At 51.9% G+C, this 24,508-nt stretch overlaps 1 protein-coding gene across 1 annotated transcript; it reads left to right on the top strand.

Moving 5' to 3' along the window:
- The first annotated feature begins 12,458 nt into the window (after nucleotides 1-12,458).
- Nucleotides 12,459-24,018, top strand: LOC147726213 (uncharacterized). The gene is made up of 2 exons (XM_086962898.1): nucleotides 12,459-13,002; nucleotides 23,396-24,018. The coding sequence occupies exons 1-2, from the start codon at nucleotides 12,459-12,461 to the stop codon at nucleotides 24,016-24,018; spliced, it is 1,167 nt and encodes a 388-aa protein (XP_086819024.1).
- Nucleotides 24,019-24,508: the final 490 nt, after the last annotated feature.

The raw sequence follows: 24,508 nt of genomic DNA, 5'->3' as shown, positions 1-24,508 counted from the left end.
AGCTTCGCCTTGCGAGGTGTTATCCATGTGTTCAGCCCACCTAGGGACTCTATCTTTCTCGTCATTTGCTTTCTTTTGAAACTTTTCTCTCCTTCTGTCTGCCATCTTTATGAACATCTTTTCCTGTTCTTGCAGAGAACAGGTCAGATTAGATTCCCTTGCTTCATTTAAATCTATATTACCTATAGTCAGAAAATATTCTCCCATATAACGGGTCACGTCACTTGTAGTATGTACACGGTTCAAGTGTTTTCTAACAGGAAGTTCAGAAAAAACTACGTCATCATTTGAATAATAATATTGCAAGGTGCTTCTATAGAACAAGCTAGCTAAAATACTACAGGAAATTCCATAGGTTAACGGTAGGTGATGATATGTCACACCTTCAGCCACTGAGGTAGGTAGCTTCATGCAGACATAGCAGTCCTCTATTTCCATAGCTTCTACGTAATGCACTAACAAGTTAGCAAAGACATTTAGATGTGTCCTGTTTCTCATTTTGTGAAAATGTAGTCCATCCTCATCTGATGCTTCTAATTTAGGTCGTGTGTGTGTCAAGCCTACTAGTTTGTCGCGTCTTTCTAAGCTTCGTGGTGTTTCTGCAGTCGGGTCAGCCCCTACATCTACTGCCTCAGGTTCAGTAGGGGAAAGGTTAGGATTCTTACTTATCATAAACGGTAAGAAGATTGTTAGTCCTATCCATATTACTATTAGCACAGCTACGCTACATAAGCATACTTTACAGCAAGTTTTTAGACACCCACATCTGGATCTCCCAGAGACACTCGGATCAGACATTTTAGCTTACAGGTGGCTTTCGCTACCCCTCTTCGTTTCCTTGTACCAGAGGTTCACTTCTGGGCTTTTTCAAGGAGGGTCTTCGTCAGAGCTCCGATCAGCAATGGACTCGTCTTCACTGTTGCCACTGTGGTGTGGTTCGTCTATTTCTTCCAACACATAGTAAGTCCACTCAGGGCTTCGATACTGTTTGCTCTGTTTCTTTATTCTGTCGCTCTTTCTCAGCGATTTTCCTTGGGCTGTCCTTCTTTCACTTTGAGCCCTTTTCCGGTCTTTGTCGTTATCTGCGGCTGTCTTTAGTATGAGCCTCAGTCTTTTTACGTATCGAGGTGCACTTCTGCCTCCTTTCCTCCCAGTAGTTGAGGAAACTTGCCCTTCTTCGTGCACTCTTTTTACTTTTTGTTGTGGCACTTCTGTTTCCCTACCTGACTGGCTAGTTCCAGGTCTTTCATCTGTCTCTTCTGCCTGGTCCCTAGTCTGGCCCTGCTCAGATTCAAACCGCACTTTCTTTTTCTGTTTAGTTGGTTTTATTTCAGATGTCTGAGCACATTGATCTATTTCTATCTGTTCCTGTTCATGCGCTTCGATCTCTTCGTTTTCTTCTGCATGAACGTCAGCTCTAATTACTATTTGTCCCTTTCCAGACTCCGGAGTTCCAGGAGGAGTCTCGATGCCTTGATCTGACCCTACTTGGCCTACTTCCTGATCAGGTGTGATGTGATTCTCGTGGACCTGATCTGCTTCATCTATTTCTAGCTCACCTGGACTATCCCACTCACTGTCTAAGTAGGAATACTTCCTGGTTCGTATTGGATCATGAACCGGGTCGTCGGCGGGATACCATTCAACGTCTCGACTGGTGCTCGGCAGTTCGATGTCAGCTAGTTCTGGACTCTCCTCTTCGGAAGCCTCCTCAGCTGAGCTGCCTTCAGCTACAGTCGCGTCTTCTCCAGCTACCCGCTTCGTGTGGCTGGCGTGGATCCACTTCGGTACACCAGCACACTTTACAGCAGTGGTAGTGACGAGGATCACTTGTCGTGGCTTTCCCCACCTCGGTTTCAGGCAACTGCTCCGGGTGTGTTTCTTTAACGCCACCCAATCTCCTGGTCGCAAGTTGTGTGCTGGAGTCTTTGGCCACTCGTCTTCTGTCTCTCCAATCTGCTGAGAGAGAGAACGCACTTGGTCACCCAGCTGCTTGCAGTATTCTAGCACCATATCATCAGAAATGCTTAGCAGTTTGTGTCCGGGTACCCATGCCTGCCGCATCACTCTCCCCATCAACACTTCGTGGGGACTCAGGCCAGTCTTTCGGTTCAGGATACTTCTCAAACTCATCAGCACAAGGGGTAAAGCCTCTATCCAGTTCATTTTTGTGGAATCACACATTTTTCCCAACCTGGACTTCAGGGTGCCGTTTATTTGTTCCACTACTCCAGAAGCCTCTGGATGGTAGGCACAATGTATTCTTTTCTTCATTTTGAATGCTTTACAGAGTTCTTCTAGCACATCGTTGGCAAAATGCCCACCTTGGTCCGTTTCGATAGTCTCTGGGATTCCATACCTAGGTATCAATTCCCTAAGCAATAGCTTAGCTGTAGTTAAGGCATCAATTTTCTTTGCTGGGTAAGCTTCCACCCACCTGGAGAACAGACAAACTATGACTAGGATATATCTATATCCCTTGCAATTTGGCATGGTTACGAAGTCTGCCTGCATTCTTACAAAGGGACCTACTGCCTTCCCAATGGTACTCTGTTTTACTACAGTCTTCTTTCCTGCATTAAATTGCTGACACACTAGGCACCTCTGGCAAAACCTTTCCGCCTGGTTCCTGAACCTTGAGTTACAGAACACCTGTTCAAACACCCGACACATAGCGTCTCTTCCCATATGTGTTGGTTCATGTATCATCCTGACCATGGGGTCTACCAAGCTATCAGGCAGTACAGGCACCCCGGCCGGATTTACCACCACTCCATCCTCTCTCAACTTGCATTCATTTGCTGCCCACCTGCCTTTCTCTTGCCTGTCTGTTGCCTGTTGCAACTCCTTTAGTTCTTCCCACGTTGACACATTCTCAAACAACATAAGTTGGCAGCTGTTTCCACTCCACAATGCAATTTGGAGAGACATATGATGTCGGGCACAAAACTGTGCCATTTGGTCAGCGTATCTATTACCGGCGGTCACGTCATCATTTCCTGATCTGTGAGCCGCACACTTGACCACAGCCAATTCTTTGGGCAATTGGATAGCTTCCAGTAAGTTATGCACCACTTTTCCATTTCTGATAGGGGTGCCGGAGGAAGTCATGAATTCTCTTTGCAACCACAACTGGCCGAAGTCATGAACCACCCCGTAACAATACTGGCTGTCGGTGTACACAGTTATTCTTTTGTTCTTACCCCTCTTACAGGCTCTGGATAGCGCGATAAGCTCTGCCACTTGTGCAGATTTCACCTCGCTTAGGTATGATGCCTCTATGGTCTTTGTCAATGTAACCACAGCATAGGCAGCACTCAGGCCCCCATTCTCATGTCTTAAACATGAGCCATCCACGAACATTGTCTCATCCCCATCAAGCAATGCTATTTCACGAATGTCTGGACGGGGCTTTGTACTGAACTCAGTCAGATCAACGCAATTATGGTCCCCTTCTTCTTCTGATTCTACATTCAGGGGGACAGGTAACAGTGTCGCTGGGTTTAGAACATTGCACCGGGAAATGGTGACGTTTTCAGCACCAATCAGGATTCTTTCATACTTAGTCAGCCGACTAGGTGTGAGGTACTGGGTCTTGGTTCTAGTTAACAGGATTACAACAGAATGAGGAACATATACAGTGACGTGATGTCCCATGACAATGTTCTCACTCTGTTCCAGGCTGACACAAGTAGCAGCAACTGCCTTCAGACACCCCGGTAATCCAGCAGCCACCGGATCTAGGGTGGCCGAAAAATAGGCCACTGGGCGTCTAACTAATCCGTGCTCCTGAGTCAGAACTGAAAGAGCACAATTTTCTCTGGTGTCACAGAACAGTTCAAAAGATTTAGAGTAGTCCGGCATACCTAATGCAGGAGCGGTACATAGGCAATTTCTCAATGTTACCCACGCATTCATGCTTTCACTGTCCCAGCTGACGGGGTCTTCTACTCCTTTCTTGGTCATGTTTATCAGGGGCCTGGCCAGTGCAGCAAATCCTACAATCCATTGTCTACAGTAACCCACAACTCCCAGAAACATTCTCACTTCTTTCTGAGTTTTGGGCAGTTCCATTGCTCTAATTATTTTGATTCTCTCAGTAGTTACTTTCCTGATTCCTTTTTCTATCTGGTGCCCCAGATATTTCACTGAGTTCTTACAAAACTGCAATTTGTCAGGCGACACTTTATGTCCTCCCTTTCCTAGGTGATTCAGCAAGGCAATGGTGTCAGTGACACAGTCAGTTTGGGTTTTAGATGCCACTAACAGGTCATCTATGTACTGCACCAGAACAGACTCTCTTGGTAGCACTAGGGATTCAAGGCACTTTTTCAGTATCTGGTTGAAAATCGAGGGACTTTCGGTGTACCCCTGAGGGACACGATTCCAGACATAGATATGGCTGTCGAATTCAAAACTGAAAAGGAATTTGCTTTCTGGATGCAATGGGATGGAAAAGAATGCGTGGCACAGATCAATGACAGTGAACCATTCTGCATTCCAGGGAATCTGGTAGAGAATGACTGCAGGGTTGGGTACAATAGGACAGCAAGGTACGACAATTTGGTTTACCTTGCGCAGATCTTGCACTACCCTGTACTTCCCACTAGGCTTTTTGATCCCAATGATAGGCGAGTTACAGGGGCTGCTCATCACTTCTTCTATGATTTCGGCTTCGAGCAGTCGGGTAATTTCAGTCGCCACTCCTGCTTTTACTTCTGCACTCATCTTATACTGTCTGGTTTTGGGGTATATAGCATTCGTTTTTATTGCTATTTTAACTGGGTCCACATTTGCCATCAGGCCTACATCTTTTCCTGTGAAATCCCACACTTCTGGTACTACTCTTAATTGGAGCTCCTCAGGTAAATTTTCAATTGTCAATGTCTTTATATCAGCATCTTGTCTAACTAACATCAGTTTGTATAGGCCATCTTCATCGGGGGTCTGAATTTCGACACCATTTGGTGTGCAGTAGATGGTACAACGCATCTTGCACAACAAATCACGTCCTAGCAGGTTTACAGGACTGGAATCACAGACCACAAATCTGTGCATTTCCTTGAAATTCCCTATAGAAATTTCCATGGGTTCAGTTACTGGAGTACTTATTATTTGATTTGAGACTCCCACTACTTGGATTGCTTCTCCCGAGAGGGGTAGGTTAGGAACATCCACTGTTCTTACAGTAGATCTGGTAGCACCAGTGTCCAACAGAAAGGTGACATCTTTTCCTTCAACCTTTCCTTCAATGTATGGTCCAGTCTGGTCTACCGGTAAGGAGGCGCCAAGCACGCACTCCCCATCCTCCCCCCTCAGGCCCCGTCAATCTTGATCCTCACAAAGGAATGTATCATTTAGCAAATACTGTGGAATGACTGCGGTTCTTTCACTCTCAACCTCCCATGCTTCCACCCTTTCATTCTGCTGACCCTGATTCTTAAAATTCTGTCTAGGAGCGCGAGGCACTGGGGGTAGCTTTACCTGTTGCTGGTTCTTTCTCGTCCCCTCTTTCGGCACCTGTGGATTTAAACCATTTACAGGGGCATTACCGGCCTGCAGGTGTGGACACTCGTCTCTCCAATGCCCTATCTGGCCGCACCCATGGCACGGGAATTTCTTCATGGCTTCTTCTCTACTCATTTTAGTGCGGGGCTTCCCTCCTCCCCCAGCAGTGGCATTCTGAGCATTATTATCAGAAGTTAATCTACTTAACTGCTTTTCTTGCTGTTCGGCTAATTTCACCTGTGCCCACATAACTTTCTCTTTGAGGGCCTTCCTTTTGTTTTCGATTTCATCTTCACAATATTTTGCATATTTCAGGACAGCATCTATTGGTTCTCCCTGCCAACTGATTTTATTGTCCCTAATCCATTGGGAAATTTCAGGCCTTAATCCTAGCACAAACCTGTAACTGAAATGTGTCATGTCTTTCAGGTCCACATTGTCGATACCGCTGTATGTTTTAAACACTTGCAGTAACCTTTCATAGTAGGAGTGAACAGTTTCATCACGTTCTTGGGTGGTTCTATCTATTCGGGTCCAGTCTGTTTCCTTTGCGGGAACCTTTTTCTTGAGATATTGTATGACTTGATCATACTTCCTCATTACTTCAGGTGCAGGCGCACCTGTTTTCTCATCTCTGGGAAATTCCTCACTGGGCCAATCAATTTCAATTTTACAGTCGGTCCATAGATCTACAGGGACCACAATGTCGAAAAACCCATCCAAGTCTTTCAGCAGACATTTCTGAACTTTTATGAAGCGCTCTACCTGCCTGTACCAATCAACAGGCTTCTCCCGTAATTTCGGGAAGTCATTTGTAAATGACACAATATCCTGTCGGGACCAAGGGACATGGACATATTTTCCTCCCGGGACCTCCCTCATGGGGCACAATTTTTCGGCTGGTGTTACTTCCTTTAATAAGAGTTCCGAAGTCACTGACCCAGCCCTGCTGTTTTCCTTTTTCTTTGCCCACCGGGTTCTCCACTTCCCCACCTCGCCCCACTTCTGCAGGAGTTTCAACAATTCTTTTACTTGGATCTGTTTTCCCATTACATTCAGGCTTTCTAAATCTTTGTCTGAAAAATCCACTCTGTAAGGTTTCTGAAGGATTTTGGAGCGACTAACATCTATTCCCATTTCTTCTGCTGTATCCATTATCTTTTCATGGAGCGACCTAGCGTTCCGGGTCAGATATTTACTGATAAACAGCAACTCTTCTTCGTTATACGAGCTTAGGCGCTCTACTCCTACGTTTCCAGCCATCATTTCTTCTATTTCTATTCTCAATTTATATATTTCTAATGCTTTAGGTTGGGGAGTGGCCTCCTTCTCTAGCTCCTTTGTCCATCTGTCTAATTCTTCAGGGGAAACTAAAGTGGCACTCCTAATTCCCGTTGCACTTTCAATTCCCACCTCCTTTGGTCTGGGCTGACTTCTTGTCCCTATTACACTGGCCCTTGATTCCCTTATGGGCAGATCCATCAAACTCCCCGATTCACACTCACTCTCTTGATCTTCATCTATGAATATCTCCTTTTTCGAAGTCAAAATGCTAGAAGTAGGCAGCATCGAGGGGAAAACAGGAGGCTGGGGACCGGTCATGTCATTTTTATACAGAGGAATAGCTGGACCAATGGTTACTGGAATAGTCAAGGAATCAGGATGGGGCTGCATTTGGGTAATGGTTCGAATTAATTCATCTCGCTGTTTAGTCAGGACCTCTCTCTCTTTTTCTCCCAATACCTTTCCAGTAGATTTGTCATGCAATACCTGGGGTACTAGGGACGGATAAATATTCGGAGCGGTCGGAGTGACCAGTCGCGGAGGATCTTCTCCGAACGGCTGATAATTCGGAACTGTGGGTTTGGGTCTGCAAAACCCGTCCCTTTCACTGGTTTTACTGTCTGTCCCGGTTCCATCTGTATCACTATCCCTCCTACATCTGGGATACTTTGCAAAGGGATTTCGAGAGGGCACAGGTTCTGAGTCTGCATCATAGGGAGGTGGATTTTTCATTAGCAAATCTTCTAAATGGTCATCATCCAAGTCCCCCATAGGAGCTAGGTGATGGGTCTTTTCTTTGCATTTTCCTTTCCTTTCCTCAACCACCCCCATCATCGGGAACAGCCCTTCAGTTATCATAGACTGCCTCCACTGTTTCATTTTCTGCTCTTTAGTTGGCGTTGGAAGCTTAGGATACCATTTACTCACTCCCTTATCCATCCTTGGTTTATCTCGCTCTGCAGCCTCAATCTCCCATTCCTCCAGAGCTTCGTACTGGGTCAACCTAGGTCTAGGGTGCAATTCATTCATGCGGGTCCTTAAGTTAAACAGGATCCGACCATTAAAAGTACCTTCAACAGGGAATGCTAGAACTCCGTCATCTGCAGTATACTTTGCCCAATTTTCCAACCAAACACAAGTGTGATACCCTTTATCAAACATCATGAAAGAAGCAGGGGTATTTGGTGGGGGAATGAGCACACCTTCCCTCGTTCTAATGGGCTTGTCAGTTTTGAAAAAATTCTTTATTTTGTCGGAAAAAGACAATTTCCTTTTTATTCCGTACATCATGTGTGGTCTACCTCGCATAAGCTGATCCTTATAAAATCCTAGGTACTTTGGATTCGGTATAAAATCTGGATACCACATATAATCTTCGGGACTCTCTTCGAACTCGGCTTGATTAATTTTGTTTACCTTTGTGCTTCCAATGCTAGCGCGACTTCTATTTCTCACTACCCAATCAGGTCAGAGAATACAAAACTCTTAGCCAATGGGTGCGCGGCCTTTTCGCGAGACAGAGTCTCACTCTGCGGCACTCACCCCTCCTTCACAAATTCAGCTTCACTACACGCCCGCTGTCTTGACCAATACCAGCGCGGCACGGAGTGACGTCAGAGCAGCTCTCCGACTGACTCCCTCCTTTACAAGGTAACGGAAACTTTTAACTTTTCCTAAAGTGCGATTGAAAAACTTAGTTACCAACACACAACGTCTGCCACTATGTCTGAGTGTTCTAAAAAGATAGAAAGACTTCCTCTCACTGCAAGTAAACCACTTCTGTCTACTTCTCATTCACTCCGGGTAGACTTCTTTGCCTATCCTCACACTCGAGTAATATAGAACCCGTTATTCTTCCGACTCATCCACTGTCGTCAGGGATATGTACTGAGCCGGGATTTCACCAGTGAACTATTTTACTTACCAGACAAGCCTCGGAGACCCTACTACTCCTTCCGTATGCGACCCTTACTAGGTGATATCGCAATGAAAGTTTTATACCGGACTCGTAGCTATCAATTATTCAGATATAACAAAGATCCTAATTAGTGCTTCCAGTTATTCATTTAACCCTGCACTAATGTTTCAGACCCTAGTGACTTCAACAGCTAACCGGATTCTGCTCACCGTTAGCTAAAATACTTCCCCGGGGATTCGGACTACACTGAACATTCACAAACAATTCTGGGTTAATTCAACATTTATAGCAGCAATGTAAAAATCATATACATTTATTATATAAAATTTTTAAAACATTTCAAAAAATTTCAAACAATATAGTAAAAGTCAGCAGCACATTATTTTTCACGGTTTGTTCCCTGTCTACCTAATCTAACTAGTCCAAACCATCCTCTGGCTGCCAGAAAATTACTGATAGAGCGCGCAGTTCACCCGGGTCATCAATTTCTTACACGCACTGGGCCCCTGGCGTGCATTTAGTTTCAATCAGTGATTCTCGTGAACCGGGTGAAATCCTGGCACGCTACTATGAGTAATCAATGGTTCAGAATTACCTCTGCTTACCATGCACCTGACTTACCACAGGCACAAATCTTCGATGGACCTAGAGCTAAAAGGGAAAATAGTAGACAGGACCTTAAAACATTTCTTTACGTCCATATATTTTATCCACTTTCTGTAAAATGACCACAGACACCTGATGAAGTTTTGACACTTTATATGAAAATTCAAAAAGAAGCTGCCAAGACAATAAGCGATATGCAGAACACTATGTCAAACATTAATATCAACATCAAAAGGTAACTTTGCACAAAGAAAATTACGACCATTAAGATATATGGGAAAAACTAGAGGTAGGATTTGGAACAGAACTAATCACTGCAACGTTATACTAGGACACGAGGTATAAGGTTGGGACCTAAATATGTACTTAATCCTTAAACTATTCTTTCTAAGTTCACTGCAATCAACTAAAGGAAAGGGAAAAATGGGAACACGCTATTATTTGTGACAAAACCAATGAGCTCCTAAAGGAGGGGGGGAGAGAAGGGACCCAACTAAGTCAATCGCATATACTGGATGTTTCAATGGTAATAGAGCAATATCACAGGTTGAATGCTTTTATAGATTATACGAAAAAGAGAGAGAGAGAGAAAAAAACAAGATACAAAGAATACGCAAACCCACATACAATATTTACCTAGTTCAGATTTGAGACCAACCCTGGCCACGGGTCAGTTTGGGAAGACGGGGACAAGGACCCTCAGAAAGGCACACCAAAATGCGAACAGGTACAACCCACGGACAGATCAGGACAGGATACCCCTCAGGTTCGGGTCAAGGGACTGGGCCTCCCAGGGAACGACCAACACCCACAGCTTCGGACAGCAACGCCTGCGTTACCCCTTTCTGCAAGTAATCCGCCAGAAACCCCGATTGGATTTTCGATTCTCCCAGCAAAGTGCTTCGCCAGCACTTAGGAATTTCCACCCCTTTGGAGCTTGTGGAAAATATGGACAAAGTGCTCCGCAGCACTTTCAGATTGGACACCTATTGAGATCGTAGGGTCAGTGACAGGTCTGCTACTCGGACAAGTCGGACAATTTCCATAAGCTAAACTAGAGTAATTATACAGTTCTGGGGACCCTCAGACCACCCACTAATGTTGCAAGTGACAGTTTCCCATATTTTGATTGGTCAGGAGAGGTGGTGCGATCATTACCACCTCCTAAATTCAGCTTTCCCAGAATTAATATTCAGGTTTTCATACCCGCCCCCCGGGTTCACGTTCCCATCCATAGAGTACAACAGAAAGTATGAGCGCATAAGACAGTTGCAACAAGTTTGTTAAATTCAAGGTGATTGTCCATATTGTGTGCTGGATTCCCAGGCGCATTTTGCTTCAGGAGCCAGCTGGCTTGGTTTAGCTTCTGCGCAGTCGAGTTTTTCCCAGGTCACATGGCAAACCCCAGAAGAGAGTCAAAAATGGCGTAGCTTAAGAGCTCCCAGCCCCAAAAGACGCGGTACATGAAAAATAAGCGAAAACAAATTAATATCACATCCAGAATGATCACACTGTATACCATGAAAAATCTTATCCCACCCTTACTTTATAATGACTATAGCATTAAGGTTTTAGTGCGAAAAGATAGATAGGCTGAAGCAGCAGCAATAGAAGAGAGCGTGGTGAGAGTCAAGCGGCCATATTAGCAACAATGCGCATGTGCACAGAACTCCCTCCAGAATGCGAGTGCGTCACATCACATGGGTATGACCGACGCATGCGCAGACGGAATTTCAGCGAAGCAGCCATTTTCCTTAGCGCAAGCTTCGTTAATATGGAAAAGACATACAGGCAAGCATCCGGGGACACCCGCGTGTTTGGAAAAACGTGTAATAAACGACAATAATGAATTTTAGTAATGTTATACATTTTGCGAGGTTCTTGCACGGGGCAAGGCGCTTCACGTGCAAATCCTTGCTCCATCAGCTGCAGTGCGGAGGGAAGTGCGGTGAGCGTGTCGTGCGCTTTGTTGCAGCGGTATATTGCGGCGTGATGGCGGAGGGCGATGATCCGCGCGTGGCGGAGGCTCTGCGGCTGTTGCGTGAGGCGGGCCACATGGACATATTGCGGCCAGGCCTCAAGGTAAGGCCACAGCGGCGCGCTGCCGACGGCGCCGCTGTGGCTGTGGCGGCCTGTGATCCGCCGCGGTCGCGGCTGCGGCCGGCTCCGCGGGGAGGGAGGGTGGGTGGTGGCGCGAAGGGCGGTGGACGGCTCACCGAGGCAGCGCCTCGTGGCAAGAAGAAGAGTGGCACCAAGCGGGCAGGGCGGAAGGGGAGGAAACAGGCCTTGGAATTTGTGGAGGAGGTGGGGGGAGGGAGGGAGGGACGGGGGCGGCCCGCGAGGCAGTGTCGGAGCAAGGGGGGGCAGGGGAGGGGGAGGGGGGTTGGTGGAGGGGCCCATGCAGAGCTGCCGGGGGAGGGTGGGGGCAGTGGAGAGGGAGGGCGGGGGCAGAGGGTGGAGAGGGGCCTGAGGTGGTGGGGGAGGCGGTGAAGGGTGTGGAGGGGGACCGAGGCGCGTGGAGCTTGGGGGGCAGCCGGAAGGGAGGGAAGGGGGGGCGGTTTCCCCTCTACTGATCGAGGAGACCGATGTGGAGGAAGAGATGGGGGGGAGGAGGGGGGCGGACACGGAGCTGGACTGGAGTTCGTCTTCAGCAGAGGAGGGGGGGTGTGGGGGGCCGGGGCGGTTTGGAGTCACCGGGGCGGCGGGGGAGGGGTGGAGGGAGGGGGCAGGCGGAGGGGCGTGGCGGAACTGAGGCGTTGGGGGAGGTGCGCGGAGGTGGCGGTGCGACGGGTGGGAGGGGTGGGTCGGGTTTCAGGGGGGAGTCGGTGGGGGTAGTGGAGGCGTGGCGGGGGCAGCGAAGGGGTGGGGGAAGTAGCGGGCAGTGGGTAGGTTTCGGTGAGGGGGGTGCGGGGGTGCGGCATGGGGTTGTGGACGCGGGGGAGGTGCGGGCCGAGTTGGGGTTACGGGGGATGGGGTGGCCCGGGGGGCTGGAAAGGGGAGGGGGTTTGGGACCTGGGGGGCGGAGGGATCCCTTCGCAGCGCGGTGGTCATTCGGCAGGTTGGGGGAGGGGAGCGGCTATGGGGTGGGGGAGTGGGGGAGGGGGCAGCGCGTGGGGGGGAAGGGAGTGGGTTTTACCCTGGCATGCTGGACTCCACCTTTTTTCCTTGGCAGGAGCTGTTTGCGAGGTGCTCGGGGGAGCAGCATGCGGCTCCCACCCACCGAGTGGATGGGCCGGCTCTGTTTGGTGCGGGCGGCCGAGCTCCAGCGAGGGACCTACATCATGAACACGGCGAATGGAGGCGGGATGCGTCTCCGCCGGCCCCTCCCCAAAGGGTCTTTACGGCCGCCGGGGGTAGGGGAGCGAGGATGGATGTGAATATTTCTGATCTGAATGCGAGTGCGGAGGATGGGAGGGCGAGTGTGGACTTGATGGATTTGATGCGGGTGTGTCGGGAAAGAGCGGGTTTGAGCCGGCTGGAACCCCAAGTGGGGGGCCGGGGAGGTGTGGAGCCGGCTATTGGAGAGTCGGAGGAGGAAGGAGAGCTTCGGGAGGACGGGGGGGCTTGTAATGTTGTTAAGAGTGTATTGAAGGTGCCAGCAAGGCAAGAAGCGCCCAGGGTGACGGCCCCCTCAGCTCCACTGGTTAGGCGGCGGGATCCAGCAAGGACGCCGACCTTGACGCCAGGTAAGACAGATGATGGCGCGGGAGTGGCAAACGGTGTTGTGTGAAGGTTTCAGTGGGGACGGGGGTGAAGGGGAGGATGGGTGGCGGCTGGTGCGGGGTCGGTACGAGCAGGACGCGGGCGTTGGCACGGATGGCGCGGAGCAGAGCGGGGAGGGGTCGAGCGCGGGCGTCGGGGCAACGGCGGCGGGTGAGAAGGAGACGGCGGGGGGGGGAAGGAGACTTGTGTAGTTCCAGTGCGGAAATTACCGTACATGGGGCTGACCAAGCCGCTGGGGGCCCACCTTTCGGCGGCGACGAAGGAAAAGGTCTGGAAAGGGGAATACGTTGACATCCTGAAGCTTCTGCACCGGGAGTTGACGTCCAAGGAAGGGTCAAAGGAAGAGGAGCAAGAGTTAGCTAGGCGCCCAAAGGTTCCCTTGACGCTGGGGGGCGCTAGAGGGCGCCGAGCAAGATGGCCGCACGTATGTGAGGCTCTGCCGGGACCGTTCATAATTTGCTGTAAAATCCTGAATATCCTGCTGCTTTTTCCCCCAGACTCGATGGCAAAACTCACCTGAAGTGCCTGGGACTCGAGAGTGGTGCTCTCCCTTGGGTGAGAGGGTCGTTTGGCCCGTGTTATCGGACTTGCCGTCAGCTGCCTGCCAGACGACCGGAGGCGCGCGATCCAGTGGCGTGGCCCGCCCAACGGCTTGGAGCTTGTGATCTGCTCCCTCTGCACGGCTACTCCGGTTGGTGCCCTGCGATCCGAGCTGTGGGAGGTGACGGAGCTTGGTGGACGACGAGCCAGTGCCTGGAGCCCGAGCGGATTGGAATCCGGTCCCGCTGGCGATGGTGAGTGGGGCGAGGGCCTACGTGAGACCGGGGCTGCGGAGGTGGCGCTGGGCCGCACTAGGCCTCGCCGCGCGAGCTTCGACTGGCTGGGGTGCGCAACAGCGTTGAAACACAGCGGATGAGAGTTGGGGGAGTGCTACTGCCCGGCGTGATTGGGAGGCCCTTTGAGCTGCAGATCCGTGTGATTGGACGGATTGCTGATAGACCTGATGCTCTTGGCCTACCGCTTTGGGTGCCCTGTTGATCCCTGAACTGAGGCTGCTGGGGAGAAGTCCGACTAGGCCCTTTGGGTTTTGGCGCTCGCCCTTCTACATCGCCTTGGGAATAATCTACACGACCACGCGGGTTGCTGCCTCTGGGCCGGGTCGAATATCGTGGAGGCGCCATGGGCAGGCCAGAGCGCAATCAACCCAAGCTCAACTTTGAGGCGAAAAAAACGGCGATGTCCTCCTCGCAATCGCCGCCGGACGCTGAGACCTCGGGGGCGGTTGGCGGCGCCCCGAACCTGGAGACCACGCTGGTGGCGATGCAGAAAACGCTGCAATCCATTGAATGCACCATGGAGGCGGTCAATCACAGGCTCAACCATATGGCGACGCAGTTCGACCGGCAGAACGAACGGATGGGCGAGGTGGAACAGAGGGTGTCTGCTACGGAGGATGGGCTAGCCACGGTGACCACTAAGGTATTCAACATGGAGAGGGTGCTGGCGGTGATCCAGGCGAAGAACGAGGAATTGGAAGGAAGGTCCAGACGAAACAACATTCGCGTCACGGGCCTTCCGGAGTCCACCAATGTGGGTCGGATGGAGGACTTTATGGAGAGAATGATAGTGGACATTTTTGGCTCGGATCAGTTGTCGAAGGTCTTCATCGTGGAACGGGCACACCGTACCCTGGCAAAGCGGCCTGTGCCTGGAGCCAATCCACTCCCCATTATCGCTCGTATACTTAACTACAAGGATCGTGATGTTATACTTCGGCTCGCCAGGGAGAAGGGCACCATTGAATACCAAGGGAATAAACTGGAGTTCTTCCCTGACTTCACTGTGGCGGTGCAAACAGCGTGTAAAGAGCTCGCCCCGGTGAAACAACTGCTTCGAGACGAGAACATTCCATACGCCATGTTGTACCCTGCGCTTCTTCGAATAGGGCCCCCGTCGGACAACAAAATCTTTGCTACCCCTAAGGCTGCCATGGACTACGCGAAAAAACAGAAAAAACGTAAAAGGGACTCTAATGTGCAGCAGGAAGGGGAAGGGGACCTCATGGAAGATGTGGAGTAGGCGTTTTTCGTCTTGCGGACTCCTCTGTGCTGGCGGAGCTGGTCCTGCTGGATGCGTTATAGCTTGGTACTGTGTAATTTTCTGGCTTGCTGTGCTATTCACCCTGTTTTACTTGGTGGGCCTCTGCTTTCGAAGGTTTTCTTTGGTACTCCTTCTTATATTGCATTGCGATTCATTTATGGGGCTGATGTGGACTGGCTCTCTACTAGCATGTAACTAATATGCTTAAATTGACTCTTGGATTATGGACAACTGTAACTGTACATAGGGTGCTATATGACTGGTATGTAGTTACTTGTATGGCCTTTGATATTTGCTTACTGTTTTTTTTTATGAGGTTCTGGTGGGAGGGCCAATTACTCTGTTGAACATGCTGGGCGAACATGATTTGCAAGGATCCTTGAAGCTCTGAGGGTTGGGGGAAGGGGTGGGATGTTTTCATCGCTTGCGCGGTCCGCTCTCTCGTCAGATTTCTGGCGGGAGTTGTGCGCCACTGCGTCCCCGCACATGGGAGATCCCCACACACTTGTGAAAATGCAGTTGGGGTTGTTGGGGGAGGGGGGAAGGGGTCAGCTTTGGCAGGTTGGGGATGCTGAAGTGGGTGGTGGGAGGTTGGGGGGCTTTTTTCCTTCCTGGGTATGGTCACAGTATTTCCTTGAGTATGATGGGGGGTGTGCAGGGTCTGGGCCGGGAAACAACTGGGCATTGTGTTCCCTGATGAGGGTGACTCTCCTTACTGGAACTCGGAGGTTGTGGGGCTCTGTGCGTTGTGCTCCTTCTTGCCAGGGGGGCGGTCCTGCAGCTTTTGGGATGTATGTCAACTTTGGGTGGATGGACGGGGGGGTAAAATTGCATGTGTTACTTGGAATGTGAGGGGATTGAACCGCCCTCAAAAGACTAGACAAATGTTGGCGTTTCTCAATAGGCATGGTATGCATATTGCTTTCCTGCAGGAGACACATCTATGAGGCAAAGCTGCAGAAACTGTGGGTCGGAGATGGGCGGGAGTTAGACTGGCGTCGAACTACTCCTCATATGCACGTGGTGTAATGATTCTGATTAAAAAATCTGTGCCATTTGTTAAAATACATGAAGACATTGACAAGGAAGGGCAATATATTATTGTGCATGGTACTCTATGTGGTACCCCTGTCACGCTCCTGAATGTGTATGGACCAAATGTGGATGACCCTGATTTCTATGTTGCACTTTGGAATAAGGTATACATGCTGCCACAGTCGGCTGTGATTTGCGGTGGGGATTTTAATGTGATCTTGGATGGGGAAATGGACAGGAAACAGGACAAGCCCTGGGTACGGAAGAAAGCGGCTGCTGAGGTTCATGAGGGTATGCAAGGACTCGGTTTGGTTGATGTATGGCGTTTGAAGCACCCGGGGAGGAGAGAGGGTACTTGCTATACCTCAGCGCATGACACCTGGTCGCGACTGGATTACTGGCTGGTGACCCGGGATGTGAGTGGATGGGTGGTGTAAGTTGACCATTTGCCGCGCACGCTCTCTGACCATGCGCCGGTTCGCTTGCTGTTGCGGGTACCATCGTGTACGCCTGCTCCGTTCACTTGGCGCCTATCTCCGGGAACCTTGACTGATCTGGTGCTACGCGAACGGCTCAGAACTATCATTGAGGAGTTTTTTGAAAAAAAATGTCGGCACGGTTGTTAGTATGTGCACAGTGTGGGAGGCCTTCAAAGTGACCATTCGTGGGGCGTGCATTGGCCTTCAATCCGGAGTCCTGACATCACTAAGAGACTCCATGTCTAGGTTGGAAAGGGAGTTGTTGGTATTGGAGCGACAGTTGGAGGACAGTCCTGGAGAAGCTCTGCTAGCCGACATTAGATCGAAGGTTTCTGAGTACAACGAATTAGCCGATCAGGAAGTGAAGTTCTTTTCCAAGCACACCAGGGCGCGCTATTACGGTGAGGGGGGCAGACCGGGGAAAGGGCTGGCGGATCACATAAGGGAACCATGGGCCAAGCATTGTGCGGTGCAGGAAATCGTGGATGGGGGGGAGGTCGTAACTGACACGCCTGGTATCCTGAGTTGCTTTGCGAAATATTATGAGGGCATGTACGAGTATCGGGAGACGGCGACGGAGGAAGAAATAGCTCAGTACTTTGAGGATATAGCTCTGGTTTGGCTCTCGAGAGGTCAACAAGAATTCCTTATGCACCACATCACCGAGGAGGAGTTTCGGGAGGCGATCGCTGCTCTTCCTAATGGGAAAGCTGCTGGTACGGATGGCTTGCCGTCCGAATTCTATAAGGAGTATATTGATCTTTTACTTCCGCACTTGGCGATGGTGCTGGAGGAGTCTGTGGACCGGGGCCAATTCCCGACCACGATGAGAGAGGCACTGCTGGTTGCATTGCCAAAGCCCGGAAGCCTCCCAACCAATGTGAGTCGTATCGTCCTCTTTCACTAATGAACACTGACGTTAAGATTATAGCTAAGGTGCTTGCTACTCGGCTGCGGCTGCTACTTCCGGTAATGGTACTGCCTGATCAGTCGGGATTTATACCACTCCGGTCTACCACCCACAATCTCAGGGCTCTTTTTGCAGTATTGCATTTGCTCAAACCGGAATTGGCTGCGGTGGCTGTCATGCTTGACGCCGCGAAGGCGTTCGACTCAGTTGCATGGCGGTATATGATAGCTATTCTACATCGTATGGGGGTGCCCTTCTTTTTTACATCGTTGTTGACTCTTCTTTATACTAACCCCGTGGCACGTGTGAGGGTCAACGGCCATGTCTCGAACTCGTTCCCGGTGCGGAGGGGCACTCGGCAGGGTTGCCCTCTCTCACCTTTACTATTTGCCATCGTGATGGAGCCCCTGGCCTGTGTTTTGAGGCAAAGGTATGCTGACGCAGCTCTGAAATTTCCCCTTCGGTCGTTGGCTGTGTCCATGTATGCCGATGACATGGTGCTTTATGTGCGCGAGCCTGCACGCCATCTTGAACCTATCCTTCGGGAGTTCATACGGTTTGGCCGGCATTCTGGATTGACCATCAACTGGGATAAATCTGTTATGCTGCCTCTCACTGACGTCACCGTTCCTTTCCCTCTGGAGTTTCCACTGGAATGGGCTGTGGACTCGGTGCGCTATCTTGGGATCCAGATTCATCGGGATAGTCAGGAGGTTATTAGAGCCAATTATGGAGTGGCTGTCTCCAAACTGGAGGATCAGGTGGCTCGTTGGATTAAGCTCCCTCTCACCCTGGCTGATCGTGTGTCTTTAATCAAAATGGTTGTACTTCCGAAATTTTTGTATCTTTTTGTAAACATACCCCTTCAACTGACGTCGCACTTCTTTGCACGGCTGCGCTCTTTGCTGACCACCCTAACCTGGGCTGGTAAAAAGCCACGAGTGACGTGGGATGTGCTGACTAAACCATATGCACTGGGTGGTTTCGCTGTACCGGATATGAAGCTATATTACTTATGCGCACAGGCGCACTTTGCTGCCTATTGGGTGTCTGCGCCCCTGTATACCCCGCACATGGCGCTTGAGGCCAGCGCTGTCATGCCGTACCCGTTGAGGGCTATGGTGGGTAACACTCACTCGGTGTTTGACAAGGGCGAGGTGGATACAGTCCGTTCCACGGCGAATGCATGGCGGGAGCTTGGTAGGAGAGCTGGCAGATTACCGCTATATGCTCCGAGCATGCCGCTGTTGTATCATTCGGACATATCAGTGTCGAGTGAAATTGGTGGTCTGCAGGTCCTTCAGGGTGCTGGTCTTCACACTATGGGAGATCTCTTCCCAGGGGCCAAGTTCCTTTCGTTGCAAACTGTGACGGAGCAGTCCACGAATGTGGTCATGGCTACCTTCATCTATGTCAGACTCCGTGCGGCCATACACTCCTTATATCCTACATATCCGGAGGAACCCTTAGCACTGGGGGCCTTGCAATTAATCTACACCGCGACGGACAGAGTTAAATTGCTCTCCAGACTATACCGCGCTGCTCAAGAAGACGAAGGGGGGGCTATTCTGGCTAGGGCCAGATGGGATAGGTGTCTGCCTGAGCCATTAACGGATGAGGAATGGACTGAATGCTGCTCCATGACTGGGGGCTATGTGGCTAACGGCAATTTCCGCCTTCTCCACTTTAAATTTATACATCAGTGGTATTACACACCTACGCAGCTAGTTAGATATGGACTTGGAGATTCTGCGCAATGTGTCCGGTGTGGAGAGGATGATGCGGATTTCGTGCATTTGGCGTGGGGGTGTGCCCGGGTGTATGACTTCTGGATGGCTGTGACTGAGGCGCTGACAAAGATGACGGCCACGGAGGTTGCGATGGATATACGGCTGTGCTTGCTGGGGCTCGCCTCTGGAGTGCCACATAAGGAGCGGAGATTGATTGTCCTGGCATTACAGCTTGCTAAACGGAGGGGGGCTATAGTGTGGGGTGGCAGGTGAGCACCTGATGTTCAACTGTGGCTAAAGGACCTGGCCTACTGCAGGGATCAGTTGACTTGCTATGCTGAAACTCTGCCGGAGAAGTCACGTCCGCGAGACATTTGGGCTCCGTATACTGCATATATACTTTCCCTGGCAGAGGACGACAGTTCTGATGACGAGGGCGGGGATCGACTGCCTGGTGTTGGTGTGCCTGAGGGTTTGCCTGACTGAATGGTTGTGCTGTGCTATTATCGCTGATGGGATGTCTATTTCCGCTGATATGTATGGACCCTGGGGGGGGCTGTCCTGTCCGTAGTTTTCACTATTCTCACACAACGACTGCTGGCACATGCTGGATTTCGTATCTGGGGTTGCACGGCTCGTACGAACGCTGGAGGTACCTTGCGTGCCCTCCACACTGTTTTACCATTCAGCATTACTTCTATGGACTTTTACTGTGACCTGGGACCGGGATTGTTTAGGCTGGGGGGGTGGGGTTTGTTGTTGTTCCATATAAATACTATAAAATAAGACCTATAGGTGATGAGCGAGGTACTACTGTGGAGGATGACCTCGACTTGAACTGTGGACTCTTGTCGCCCTCTGCACTATTGGACTGTCCTTGCCTGATATCCTTTGATATATGCTTTCAGCTACTAACTGTTGATTTGATAGCAGCCGGCCCTGTACAGGGTTGTAGGCGCACTGCTGTGTATATGAGCATATTTGGAATAAAGGTCTTCCAAAAAAAAAAGGTTCCCTTGACGCTAAACAACTGGTCAGCGGCTTTCCTCATATATGCGAGCGTGTATTGCGAGAAGTTCCCGGACCGGTGCGTCGCGCTGTTCAAATACATGGATGTGGTAAGGAGGGCACAGGTGACCTACGGCGGGTACGCGTGGTCACACTACGACGAGGAATTCCGGGCGCGCATGGCGGCGGACCCGGAAGCGCAATGGGGGGAGCTGGGTTCAGACCTGTACCAGCAAACGATGGGGGGGGCCAAGTTTGGCTGCACCATTTACACGGCGAGTGGTTTGCCACTGGTGTCGCCCCCCTGTGCGGCCCGCCCCACCCATGGGGGGGTGGGACAGGGAGACTCTGGTAGCCAGGCGGCAGTCGGGGCCTGCTGGGACTTCAATAGAGGAGCCTGCGGGAGGGCGGCATGCCGTTTCCAGCACGAGTGCTCGTCGTGCGGACTGAGGCATCCAGTGCTGCGTTGCTGGGGGCCCCGGGGCCTGCCGGGGCAGCAGTCCGTGCAGGGAGGGACCCCGGCCAGAGGGGGACTGGGCGGGGGAAGGGGAGGGGGCAGAGGGGGGGAGCCGGAGCCCTGGGAAAAGGCTCGTACGCCAGTTAGGATCGCGCGGATGGAGCCCTGGTTGGCGGCGTATCCGCGGGCGGAGGATGCTGCAGTGTTGCGTCAGGGTTTCTGGGAGGGATTCAGGCTGGGGTACGAGGGCCCTCGGATTGCTCGCTGGGCGGACAATCTGAAGTCGGTGAACGCGCACAAAGGCATTGTGCGCGAGAAGCTTTTCAAAGAGGTCAGAGAAGGTAGGATGGCGGGCCCTTTCTCGGCGCCGCCGTTGCTGGGCTTAATCATTTCCCCCATCGGGGTGGTGCCCAAGAAGGAGGAGGGGCAGTTCCGACTGATACAGCACTTGTCTTGGCCGGAGGGGGAGTCGGTCAATGCCTACATTGCGGCGGATTTGGCGTCGGTGACCTACTCGTCGGTGGATGTGGCGCGGCGGCTCGTCGCAGCGGTGGGTCGGGGTGCACTGATGGCAAAATGTGATATCAAGTCGGCTTTCTGACTCCTTCCGGTGCACCCGGCGGATCACCAGTTGCTGGGGATCTAGTTCCAAGGTCTCATCTTTGTGGATAAGGCGCTGCCGATGGGGTGCTCCATTTCATGCGCGCTGTTTGAGCGTTTCAGCTCATTCCTACAGTGGGTTTTTTCCAGGCGCACAGGCTCGGAGTCACTGACGTACTATCTGGATGACTTTTTCCTGGTGGGGCGGCCCGGTGCGGAGGACTGTCAGCGGCAGCTGGATGGTGTGGCTGGGTTGATGGGGGAATTTGGGGTTACCCTGGTGCCAGAGAAGACGTGCGGTCCCAGTACAGTGTTGTCCTTTCTCGGTATCGAGCTCGACTCGGTCGCCATGGAAGCACGCCTACCGGAAGACAAGAGGTCTGCAATGCTGGTTTTGGTGGATGGAGTGTTGTCTAGGAGGAAAGTGACGGTCCGGGAGGTGCAGGTGTTGTTAGGGCATTTAAATTCTGCCTGCCACGTGGTGCGGGCGGGCCGAACGTTTTGCCAGCGGCTGGGTTTGGCGTTGTCCGGATTGCCTTTGCCTCATCACCATGTGCGCCTTTCCGCTGGAATGAAGGAGGATCTGCGCATGTGGCGGGCGTTCCTGGAACGGTTCAATGGTGTACCTATGGCGCCGGCGGAGGCCTGGGAGTGGGACGTCACCATGTACTCGGATGCGGCGGGCGGCGGCGGATTCGGTCTGTATTGGGACGGAAAATGGTGTGCAGAGCAGTGGCCGGAGCATTGGCAGGCGGGAGGGAGAAGCATTGCGTTCTTGGAGTTGTTCCCGTTGGTGGTGGCAGTCACGGTGTGGGCAGGGGCGTTGGCGCACAAGCGCGTGTTGTTTCGAGTGGACAACGTGGCTGTCATTCAGGTGGTGAACAGGCAGTCGGCCCGGGACCCGCAGGTGCTGAAATTGATGAGGGTGTTTGTGTTGCGCTGCTTGGAGAATGACATACTGTTTCAGGCGCGCCACGTCCCGGGTGTGGACAATGACATTGCCGATGCTTTGTCTCCTTCACAGTGGGAGAGGTTCCATGGGCTAGCTACGACTGCGGAGGAAGTCAGGACGCCAGTGCCGGAGGACCTGTGGTCGGTGGGCGAGGCCGGGTCTTTCAGTTGGTGAAGGCGTTGGTAGCTGTGTCTACGTGGAAGGCTTACAAGCTAGCTTGGGAGGAATTCCTGCAGTCAGGTGCGGTGAGGCAAGGGGACCGGTGGCGGCGCGAGGATCAGGTGATAAGGTTCATGCTGGCGCTCATGGATAGAGGTCTGTCGTGGGTGTCGATTGCGGGCAAGTTGTCGGCGGTGGCGTTCATGGGCAAGATGTGGTGGGGGTACCCCCCGTCGGCGGGTGAACTGGGGACCCGGCTGCTGGAAGGGTGGGCGAGAGAAAAGGGTGCGAAGGTGCGGCTGCGCCGTCCAATCACAGTGGAATTGCTGGAAGGCTTAATTGGCGCGCTTCCGAGGGTGTGCAGGGAGGAAGGTGAGGTGGTACTGTTTTCTACCTTGATGTCCTGGCTTTTCTTTGGGGCTTTTCGAGTGTCGGAATTGCTGGGCGCAAAGGGGAGTCAGGGGGTGTTGTGGGGGGACGTGGAGGTGCGAGCTCGGGAGTTGGCAGTACGTTTGCGACGCTCGAAGACGGACCAGCGAGGGGTCGGGACCTGGGTGGTACTGGGACCGGGCGGACGGGAGGGGGTGTGCCTGGCGGCATGGGGCAGGAGGTTGATGACAGGCTGTGGCGAGAAGGAGGGGGAGGTTTTTGGACGGGGTGGGGGTGACGGAGTGACGGCGTCTCAGGCTTTGTGGGTTCTGCGGCACGCCCTGCGGTATATGGGTGAGGACCCTATGGCTTTCGGGACGCATTCCTTTCGGATCGGGGCGGCGACGGAGGCAGCACGGAGGGGTTGGGGTAAGGAAGAGATACAGAGGCTGGGGCGGTGGAAGTCGGATTGTTACCGGACGTATGTGCGGTTGAGGGAGGCTGAGGGGTTGTTGTTATAACTGTGTTGCCCGATTCTGATATGTGTGTCTTTACAGGTGCTGTGGCGGGGCCGAAAGTGGCTGTTCTGAATGTATATATTGTGGGATATTCATTCATCAAGAGGGCAGGACAGGCGGAGTGGGACAGGCATCGGACACTCTATTTGGGATTGGATGCGGGGTTGTACCGTTGTCATTGGAGGGGAAAAGGGGGTAGGCGTTGGCATGAGTTATTGCCCTTGTTGAACACGGTGGTGAGAGGGGGAGTGTGCCCGGATGTGGTGGTGATTCATCTGGGTGAGAACGATTTGGTGCAGTGCAAGGGGTTGGCGCTGCTCAAGCAGATGAAGAGGGACCTGAGGGAAATTAAGAAGCAATGGGCGGGCTGCCATATTATCTGGTCTGAGTTTATTCCCAGGCGGGTGTGGAAGGGGGCGGAGCGCACAGGAGCCATAGATAGGGCACGGAGGAAGATCAATCGGGAGATGCGGGAATTCTGTGCCAGGGAGGGGGTGGGGAGAATGGAGCACCCGGAGTTGCGCTATGGCGCAATTTATTTTTTCCGGGAGGATGGGATTCACCTGTCCAGGTATGGCATGGAGCTGTACATAATTCAGCTGAAGGAGGCGTTGGATGGGGCTTTGGGGGTGCTCAGGTATCCCAGGAGGCAGGAGTCCTAGGGGGGGGGGGTCGAAACTCGTAAGCGACTTTCGAGTGGGGCTTTCCTAAGGAGATAGGGTGGTTTTGCAGGAGGCCTGGGACTGTATGGTAGACAGGGTGAGGTCATGGAGGTCACTGTGGCAGTCAGTAGAGGGGTAGGTTGCTGAGCGGACATGTGGTATTACAGTGCAATTTTGGGGTTAAACTTTAGGGGTGGGGGTGCGGGGTTGTCAGGCAGTTGTTATTTAGTGAGCAGTAGTTTTGTTTGGCACAGGCCAGGTGGGAAATGTTATAAGTGCACCTGATTCCAATAAAAGCGGCCTTTTTCACACAATTTGGTTGTCCGTGTCAGTGCTTCCCCCCCCTCACCTACTGGTGTGCCCCAATGGGGATTTGGGGGGTGGCCGACCAGCGGGAGGCTCGCCCCCCCCGAGGAAGTTTGGGGCACCAGGGGAGGGGGGGGTAGGAAGCATGTCACCCGGGGCTTGCTGTAGCTGGCGTTTTTGGGCT

This window comes from Lissotriton vulgaris, chromosome 3_1 (genome assembly GCF_964263255.1).
Source record: "Lissotriton vulgaris chromosome 3_1, aLisVul1.2, whole genome shotgun sequence".
NCBI classification, from domain to species: domain Eukaryota; kingdom Metazoa; phylum Chordata; class Amphibia; order Caudata; family Salamandridae; genus Lissotriton; species Lissotriton vulgaris.
Note: the sequence above shows the minus strand (reverse complement) of the source record. Positions and strands in the feature narration are given on the sequence as shown.